This window comes from Onthophagus taurus, chromosome 11 (assembly GCF_036711975.1).
Source record: "Onthophagus taurus isolate NC chromosome 11, IU_Otau_3.0, whole genome shotgun sequence".
NCBI classification, from domain to species: domain Eukaryota; kingdom Metazoa; phylum Arthropoda; class Insecta; order Coleoptera; family Scarabaeidae; genus Onthophagus; species Onthophagus taurus.
In genome coordinates, this window is record NC_091976.1 from 1,553,944 (window position 1) to 1,564,370 (window position 10,427).

At 38.1% G+C, this 10,427-nt stretch overlaps 2 protein-coding genes across 3 annotated transcripts; one reads left to right on the forward strand and one right to left on the reverse strand.

Annotated features, from left to right (window-relative positions):
* Nucleotides 1-228: 228 nt before the first annotated feature.
* On the forward strand, nt 229-3,641 carry LOC139431660 (uncharacterized). 2 transcript variants are annotated; one of them, XM_071199705.1, is made up of 3 exons: nt 229-2,387; nt 2,448-2,528; nt 2,589-3,641. In XM_071199705.1, exon 1 carries the CDS (start codon nt 622-624, stop codon nt 1,882-1,884), a length of 1,263 nt encoding a protein of 420 aa, XP_071055806.1. In that variant the 5' UTR covers nt 229-621; the 3' UTR covers nt 1,885-2,387; nt 2,448-2,528; nt 2,589-3,641. The 2 variants fall into 2 exon arrangements, with proteins under 2 accessions (XP_071055806.1, XP_071055807.1); XM_071199706.1 differs by lacking the exon at nt 2,448-2,528.
* Nucleotides 3,642-7,694: 4,053 nt separating this feature from the next.
* Nucleotides 7,695-10,190, reverse strand: LOC139431790 (uncharacterized). The gene has a single exon (XM_071199965.1). The coding sequence runs from the start codon at nt 10,188-10,190 to the stop codon at nt 7,695-7,697; it is 2,496 nt and encodes an 831-aa protein (XP_071056066.1).
* Between the last annotated feature and the right edge of the window lie 237 nt (nt 10,191-10,427).

The following is a 10,427-nucleotide window of genomic DNA, read 5'->3' on the forward strand; positions in this document are numbered from 1 at the left end:
GGGTACACAGATATGCATAAGAGGTAATAATAATACGCAACGTGCTGAGATAAAAACAAACCGGCGAATAAATTTTGCTAGCGATAATTCAATCGGTTCCTTACTTGGTTTTAGCCCTAAAGTTATACCTAAAAACACGATAACAGAATCGGATCATATCGTGAATATAAATAAAACGAATGCATTACAAATTTATTGTAATTTGAGGTCCGGATCGTATACGAATGGACAACCCATGCACGTGTTGTATCATTTCTTCCCGAACGTACCGGCTGGTTTTAAAATAATAGAAGCTCCGCAACAACCGATTTACTTACCTGTTACAACGAACGTGATTAGTACCTTAATAGTACGCATACTTGATCAGGACGGTCAGTTGGTAAACTTCAGAGACGAAGAAGTGACCGTGAGCGTGCACTTGAAATCGGTGTGAGTAGTAGGGTATTTAATATGGGTATAGTGTACGACGTTCGAAGAAAAGCACAGGAAAGTCTGGGTGATAGAGTAATGTATAAAACGGTACGAAAGGATGTAAAACCTAACAGTAAGCGAAAATCAACTACCCAGTTAACACGCGTCAATCGTCAGTATTTAAGCAACTTAGGTTTTCAACTACTATAAATGGAGTCCTTAAACGTCACGGAGAAAATAAAAGTAGATAACTCGATTGTAAGTTACGAATATCATTCCCATCAACCGTTTGGTTCTACTAGCTTCGGTAACAATGATGAAATTCGTATAGGCATACCCGAAATAGACAATTACACATTGCCTCATGAAAGTTTTTTGTATGTGGAAGGGAGCGTACGTAAACTGGATGCGAGTGGTAAAGCAACAAAAGATGCTAGTGTAACTGCAAAATTGGTAAATAATCCTGTAGCGTTTATGTTCAGTGATATTCGCTATCTTATAAATGGTGTTCAAATAGATGGAGTGAGAAACGTGGGGTTAACATCATGTATGAAAGGATACTTTTCGTATACCCCTCACGATATAATAAAGTTGGCGAACGCAGGTTGGAACATGGGCGAGGATCTGCTAGGTCAAGTGGTCCCAACATCCCCTGTAACGGGTGCAATAATGGATAAAAATGGAAATTTTGGATTGAGTGTACCGCTAAAGACATTAATAGGGTTTGCTGAAGATTTTAAAACAATTGTGATGAATGTGAGACAAGAGCTAGTGTTAATTCGTAATAATGATGATAATGATGTGCTTGTGAATGCGGTACAAGAACCGTTACAGTTAAAAATCGATAAAGTTGTGTGGAGAATGCCCCATCTAGCCGTAGGCTTACGAGAACAATTAGCTCTAACAAAAATAGCAGGACGAAATATTGATCTGCAAATACCTTTTCGCAGTTGGGAAGTACATGAATATCCTTCTTTACCTCAAACAACAAAGCAGTCATGGGCTGTGAAAACAGCTCCGCAGTTGGAAACACCTAGATTTATAATAATTGGGTTTCAAACAAAGAAGAAAGGAAAACAGTTGGCGAACATGGCAACCTTTGATAATGTAAAACTCACCAATTTGACGGTATTCCTAAACGGTGAACGCTACCCATACGATAATCTGAACGTAGACTTTGATAGTAATCGTGTCGCAGTGTTATATGACATGTATACACGCTTTCAAAAGTCCTACTATGGGAAGGAAGGAGAACCATTACTCACTCCGAAACAATTTATTGAAAATTATCCACTGATTGGAATTGATTGTACATATCAAGCAGAAGCGCTACACAAAAGTGGGGTAGAAATACGGATAGAATTTACGACAAAAAATCCGATTCCTGATGGTACCACAGCATACTGTTTAGTTTTACATGATAAGGCGTTTCAATATTCTCCACTAACAAAAATCGTCAAACAAATGACTTGAGTATGGGGAAAGAAGGGTTGGTAGTGTGTAGTTGGATCGGATCCTGAGCCGCATCGCACCCGTAGCTCATCATCCGAAATGTGAGACTTCTATATCCAGCGTAAACAAAAAAAGTCGTAGAGTATAAGTTGTGCGACAGATTTGTACGGGGGGGGGATTGTGACCTCCCCTTGAGTCACGGGCGAAGATAAGGTCCGAACGACCTCGCATTCTCAGACAGTATGACCTCCCCTTGGGCCACAGGCGATAACAAGGAGAAGACCTGAACGACCTCGCATTCCCAGACAGTTGACCGAACAAATACCTGTTCACTAACCCGTACTTAAAGGTAGTGGAAAGTGGGTTACTCCTCACTCCGTGTACAGCAGTCGCTGAGTGATATAGTAGAGTACAAAAGACGATAATTCCTTAAAAAGTGTGTTTACGATAATAACGGATTTTGTTAAAAACTGTGTTTTTCCGACCACGAAGAAATCGCCTTCTGCTAGAAAACCATTTGAAAAGTAAGTTACATCAATACAATTTTTATCGGTTTTCTTCATGTATGTTTGTGATGATTTCAGGTATTAATTGTTATACGCTGAGAAAAGTGGTTCTTCAGCGCATTGCAAACCTGTCAGACGTGATAGAAAACCATTTGAAAAGTAAGTTACATCAACACAATTTTTATCGGTTTTCTTCATGTATGTTTGTGATGATTTCAGACATTAATTGTTATACGCTGAGAAAAGTGGTTCTTCAGCGCATTGCAAACTTGTCAGACGTGAGCGAACCTATAATTTTAATAAAATAATCCAAATTTTTTGTAACCCTTTTGATTCCTTGAAGTCTTTCCCATTATGCTTCACTTAATTGGTAACAGCCACGCTCGTGCAAGCGATAATACCGATGGTATGACCGACCCACTGGTTGCCGTGCTGCCACGCAATAACGACAGTACGAATGTTGTTGAGTCAAGCCTACCGTCGTTACCATTATATTGCAGCGGCAACTTTGACGGTTTGAGTCGTACCATGCAGGATTTCACAACAGACCCACCACTGTACGAGCAAATAATGAATGAGCTCCGGTCACAGCCAGGGAACGACAATGGTGCGATTGTTACCACCAGTCCAACCATGTTGTCCTACGGCTTAACTCGCATCAGTATGGAGATACGAGAAGAAGGAACATATCAGGAAGTTGTTGTGCCACCTGAACCTGCTACCAATCAGGCCGACGTGGTACAACCACTTCCAGATATTGTACATACGGATGTCACAAGTCAAGCACCTGCTGAAAACCAGGTGCTTGCGGCACCGTCTGTACCAGCGACGGAAGACGTATCCCAACCCTCCGATAGGATATGTGTTTCGCCTGTCTTCTCGAGTGGACCCATACGGTACACATCCCGCCGTATAAAAAAACGCGTCAACTTGTTGTCAAGGGGTTGCGTGAAACAAACTACCCGCCCAAACCCTTCTCCTGCTTCACAAGACTCCTGTAGATTGCTGCGCAACGCATTAGCCAAACCTCCCCGTAACACACGAAGAGTAAAATTTTGAATAATTTTGTAAATTTATGTATACCACGTCTTATTGTAAAATAAATATTGTGTAATATTACGCACGCTTTAAATAACTTTCAAACTCAATGTTAACAGTTTATATAGTTAAAGTGTTGTAAACCATTATTTTGAAACAATGATAATAAATAATCTGCTGAAATTTTTTGTATGCTACATTTTATGATAAAATAAACATTGTTTTCTACTACGACTTCATTTCTTGTTAATCTCCCGTTCAAGTATCACCCGTCAGCATGGTTGAAGACGTTAAGTTTGTTAGCCAACCTTTAACACTACCAATCTGTAATCTTCATAACGACTTCGCTGCAAATAAATTTAAACGACATAGTGAATTATTTGGTGGGGAATGTAAACGTGGTTTGATAATTGGTTCTTCAGGTGCCGGAAAAACAAACGTAATGTTAACTTTATTGACAGCTCTCAACGGGTTGCGCTTTTTGAATGTATATTTGTGCTCTAATTCACTTTACCAAATCAAATACGAATTTCTACGACAATTACTTAAACCTATCCGCTCTTGCGGCTATTATGAATACTCAGATGTCGGACGATTTCTACCACCGTCAAAGGTGAAAGAATATTCAATTATTATTTTTGATGATATTGCTCCTACAGAGCAACAGATTATCAAGGAATATTTTTCATACGGTCGTCATAGAAACGTTGATACTTTTTTACTCGCTCAAAGTTATAGCTCCATTTCCAAGCAGCTTTTACGTGACAATTGCAACCTTTTAGTTTTATTTAAACAAGATCTCACTAACTTGAAACATATTTACAACGATCATTTGCTAGGGGACATTACGTGGGATGATTTTGTCAGAATTTGTCGAACTTGTTGGGATACACCGCACGGTATATTAGTTATTGATTTAGATTGCGATAAAGATAACGGACGCTATCGGAAAGGTTTCGATGAGTACATTATACTGTAAAACCATTGACTTTACGACTGCATGCTCAGTCTCTCTGCGATCATTACAGTATCACGTTGAACTATGAATCGTAATGTTGCACAACAGTTAATAGCTGCGCGAGAAGATGTTAAACATAAAATACGCACTTTGAAAGGAGATATAAAACAGAAGCAGTCCATTGCCCACTGAAAGAACCTCTGAGAGATATTTCCAAAAAATTACAAACTGTCAATTTATTAGCGCTCAAATAAATTCGGGATAAAACGTGATTTATTTACCCCGAAAAAGGAGCAGTCACCAGATATCTCAGCCTTACTGGCTGACTTGCAGAAACCTTCTAAAGGACTTAAACTGGAAACTCCTAGAGTGAAACCTAAACGTAGAGTTACGTCAACACCCATTAAACCGGGAGCTAGCATGGATGTTTCACCGGAACTCGCACGGAGTCCGCAATTTCTCAGCGACGAAGAGGTGTTCGAGGGTCGAGATACTACACCTGAGTTTTCTGTTCGTGAGTCAGACACATCTTTAGATGTCTACGAGCGGGACGCTAGGGAGCAGTTGGCGCGCATGAAAGAGAATATGGAGGGAATGATGGAACAGACAGTTATTCGAGAAGCTTTAGGACAGCTGGACCCCTTACCACGTACCTATGTTACGGGTTTAACAGTAGATGTAAATAACGAGTTCGATCAAACTTACGGTGTTCGTGCACTTACCGATGGATTGTATATCGCAAATCAACCAATAACGTTTGACGGGAAAAACATTTTGGTAGGTGAATTTACGTATACAGGAACACCGGGGTTATACGAGTTGTTATACAAAAATAAACCGGGTAAATTTACTTTACCAGATGCGAGAAATTACAAAGATATCTTACAACGTTCGAATGTACATAAAAGAGATTATGACGCTTCAAAAAGTATCATAACTGATGATGAAAATGAAAAGTTTGCGAACATAATCAAACCAATTTCCTTGGGTCAAAGACCAAATGTGTACTGGGCTCGATATTGGCCAAAACCTAAAACTGGATCAGGTCACTTAAATAAGTTGTTAGTACCTGCAGCAATTAAAGAGTACGAATACTGGGACGACGTGAACGAATTAGTTGATCGGTTGCGTTTACTACTTGCTTCCGAAGCAGCAGGTCATACTGCTCATCATAACGAAATTATATCCCTCATAGAGGAATTACGGGAAGCGCAAGTCATTCGTTAAGGGTATATAAACTTTTTTCTGTTTCTGTGACGCTTCAGAAGCCAATATGCCTTTAAACCGTTTTGGTGAACATGGTTCTACATCTATCGATAAATTTGGTAAGCATGTTCACCACCATGTTATACAGAACCACATAGCAAGATCCGAAGTTCTACAACCTTCATCAACATTTATTTTCACTTTACGTGGTGATGGAGATGTTGATTCAAAAACAAAACTTTATAAAATCACAAACAAAAGTGGAATTACGGATTACATCAATTCTTTCTACGAAGGTATGATAAAAGATGTTGTAAAGTCCGCTCATGTTCAGTTACTTGTTAACGATATCGTTATTAAGTCGCTCCAGGGAGTCCAACTCAAACGCGGAGATACCATTAAGTGTAAAAATAATGCACCGATAGGAGGACTACCTTTTCTTGTAGAGTTGTTGATTGAAGGGGTTGTAGAGTAATGGTTAGTGTTAAGCGAGATCTCGTTAACGAACTACATGCACCTGCGAGACGACATTATCGGCGACGCCGCGTTCTGCTTCACGGACTATTGGATCTTTATCAAGCTGATTTGGTTGAAATGATCCCATATGCGTCGGTCAATAAAGGTTACAAGTATATACTGACTGTTATCAACGCTTTTTCAAAATACGCATGGGCCTTACCACTCAAAACCAAAACTGGGAAAGAGGTTACTCAAGCTATGAAGGACATTTTGCATAGTAAAAAGAATATTACCCCGAGCAACTTACAAACCGATAATGGGAAAGAGTTTTACAATAGCGATTTTCAAAAATTAATGGAACAACTTAACATTAATCATTACAGCACCTATTCCACTTTAAAAAGCTCGATTATCGAACGGTTTAATAGAACCCTAAAAAATAAAATGTGGAAAGAATTTAGTATGCAAGGAAATTATCGCTGGTTAGACTTACTACCCAAATTACTAAAATCTTACAACAACACAATACATCGCACCATTCACATGAAACCTTCAGCTGTTAATCGACGAAATGAATCTGCTCTGTTAAATACTGTATACAATTCCATTAAAGTTGTCGACCCCAACCACCGTAAATTTAATGTGGGGGAACACGTGCGAATTAGCAAGTACAGACACGCTTTTGCTAAAGGTTACCAACCAACTTGGTCCAATGAAATTTTCACCATAGCGACAGTTCAAAATACTAATCCCAGGACTTACCTTATTAAAGATGGTAGAGGAGAACCCATTCTTGGAGCATTTTACGACGAAGAATTACAACGTGTGAAACACCCGGATGTATTTTTAATTGAAAAAGTTCTTCGTCGAAAAGGAAATAAAGTCCGAGTGAAATGGTTGGGAATGCATAGCTCTCATAATTCTTGGATTGCAAAAAAGGATGTATTATAATTTTTACACTAAGAAAATAAAAAACTTTTTTTTTAATTTCATTGATTTTATTTCAAGTAACCTTTTTAACAACCTACTTTCTACTTTATATACAAGTTTTGTGATACAAGCAAGTATTTTTTTTTTTTTTTTTTACAAATTAACTGATCGCAATTTAACTAGCCATACATGTTTACGTTTAACAACTCCAATAAGTTGTCCAAAAGATCTTCCCTGCGTAGATCTTCAATAAGATAGTTTCCCCAAGCTAACGTATGACATCCATCCTCCATCACGTAACGGTCATGTGCAGAGAGCGCCACTTTATTCTTTAGTTCTGTATACATCGTGTGATAGGAGGAGCGAAAGACATACATCTTTTTTCGCACAGAACCTCCATCTTCGATAATCCGTTTATATTCTGAAACACTTAAGTTTTTATCGATAACATACTTTTTCACACCCTTGGCACGCTTGACAACTCCTTCCAAAGTGTTAATACAATAAGCTTTAGCTCCTGTACCATAAAACGATGTTAATATCGTATTTGGGTACTCATCTTTCATTTTTCCAACTATCGGCGGCCCTGGAGGAATATTATGTCTGTTGTTTAACTTGTAATTAGAGGTATCGAACATCTCTATATTTTCTTTGATATCCTGGTATACATTCTCAGTAAATATTTCGAGAATTAACGAATCCGTATCTGTATATAACAATAATACGTTTTCACCCTATTTCTCTTTTAAAAAATTATAAAAAAAGTTATAAATGACCGCTTTCGGCAATTCCAGTACGCTAAACCCTACATACAGAGGTTTGTTATATTTGACCTCCACCTTCTGCATTTCAATGGCTGTCAAATTATGGCAGAAAATTTTCGATGACTTGAAAGTCGGCTTTGCGATAAGAGCTTCTGCACAGGGTCTCCTGTAACGATTCTCCCAATGTGACACTAATCGTATATCGACTCTATTTTCAACATTTTCCATCGTTTTCCCATACACGATATTATTCATTTGTTTATAATGATTTTTCCCAAATTCATTCGTAGCATTCATTCGTTTCTCAGAGTTAAAATCGATATATGGTTTCATCCACGGCGATTGTTGAAATTGCAATGCACGGTGTATTTTGGTTAGCTTAAGACCTTTTTTCACACATTCACGTAGGTTTACATAGTGAATTATGTATTTCGATTTATTTTGTAAGTTCGCAATCAACTTAGGATGCTTCGATCCGGGAGCGGTTATGTTTTCGGGACAAAACGGTAGATCATCATGCTGGTTGTGTAACCTTTCGGGATACTCCAAATCCACTTCAAACACATAACCAAGGTGTTCGTCATCTAAACACTCCACATCTATATCTGCTATTTCTTGGTTCGACAACCATCGAAAACCGCCTGTTGGTAATTTACAACTCATTGCATACCCATACAAATTGGTAGCGTCCAAGTATAGAATATATGATGATGGTTTTTCCGGGTTAAAATAGTCAAGGAACTTGTTGTTTGCTATTGCAGATCGTTTTACACACATACAGAGACCGCCTCTAATTCCTTTCTTAAAAAAGTGTAACATGTCAATGTCTGATAACAATTCTAATTTTACACCTGTCATTTTTAACAGAGCATCCCACCCAAACCCGGGCGCAGTATAATAATGGCAAGGATCCAGATTGTAATTCTCCAAAGATATTGTTCTGAAATTTTCAAAGACATCAGTCAACATTAACACATCTGACGTCAAATACAGGTCACTGTATTCTCCCAACGTTGTACACTTAAATTTATTCCATACAGTCTGTGCTCTAGAGTATTGTTCCTTTGAAATATTACTTGAACTCAATATGTCGTAAAACTGTGTATGATCAGGCAATTTACTATACTCCAACTTTTCAAACGAATCTACGAACGAATATGGAAATACACCTTTCTGGCGCATCAATCTAAATTCTTCAGAGTCTTTGAATTTTTTTTTCACTTCCACACAATCCTTATCATCCAAATATGAAACCAACTTTTCCAAAGAACTCGCCATGAATCTAAACGAGTCGACGAATCTTATTTTCATAAACACTTTGCGTTTCTTTCCCTTGTTATCGGTTGTTTCTCCGACAACTATTTTTTTGGAAAAAGAAATATATTTTTCTTTGTTTTGTGCTATCACCTCTACTTCCTCCTTGTTTAGGGCAATACTTTTCACAAACATGTGGGCATCGTAATTCGACAGGTTGTGGAAAAACACAGGGATAAACATCGGTAATTTATAATTTATATTGCAGACGGAATGCGCAGGACCCCTATACAATCCTGTCAAGTGATCGTGATCACACACTTTCTCTTCTTTGTTTATTGGTTTATCACAAATGTGACATACGGAACTCAGTTCATGTACAAATTGGTCCAGACAGCTTAGCGGTATCATATCCTTTGTTTGCCTCAAATGTTGTTTATAGATCTCTATTACATCCTTCTCCAATCTTATAATAAATTCCAGAGCAGCGTTTCGCCCTCGGTATATTTGGAATTTCGATAAGTTATCATCGTAAGCACACTTAATGTAGTACGCAAACGCGTATGGTTCGTGTTCAAAACATCGGGCCGTATATGGTTTATTATCATTGTAAACTTTTCCTTCTTCGGGCGTTAAGGGTTTCAGAATCGCCTCGAAATCGGCGTACACCACAAACGGAACTTTCATTTTTTTTTCAAATCCTTCAAATTGTAAAACATTTTCCTTTTCTAGATGTCCGAACTTATTCACTTTTATTTGTTCGCTTGGTACTGTTGCTTTCACTTTTTTACAGTCATCCATCTGATGTCGTACCAACTTGTCTTCAGTTGAAAAGTATTGCAAACAACCCTCACAAATATATCTTTGATGTTCATGAGTCGATGATTGTGCATTTATCAGTCGAGATAAGTTTTTTATCCAACAATAGTGGTTATTCCCGAAATTGTCGCTGACTACTAATAAGTTTACATGACGCTCCCGTTTCTGTTTACATATACATACAGTTACAATATCATCTACCATTTTCTCTCCATTATACCAAGAATTTATACCATAGACGTTAATTGAAATGTTATTTTCTTCCTCAAATTTTGGTATGTCTCTGATGGGTACTGGGAATGTAACGCAGTCAAACTTTAATTCTGTTTCCCTATAATCTGGGTATGATGATATTCTTTGCGGTAAACCTGTGGGTTGGAACAGCGCGGACATCAGTGCCCAAGCAAAGCACTTATTATCGTTATTTTGCACGCTTATTACCGCTCTTTTCCCTTTTATGGATGTCGGTAAGTCGATGTAGCTCGATGCTCTTGTAGGATTAAACTTGTTACAGTTCACTTCAAGATATAATATTTCCAACAAGGTCCAACCTGCAGTATTAACACCTTTAGTTTCGCATTTTACTACTTTTCTATTCTTATACTCTTACCTGAGTCCCGTTCTTGGAAT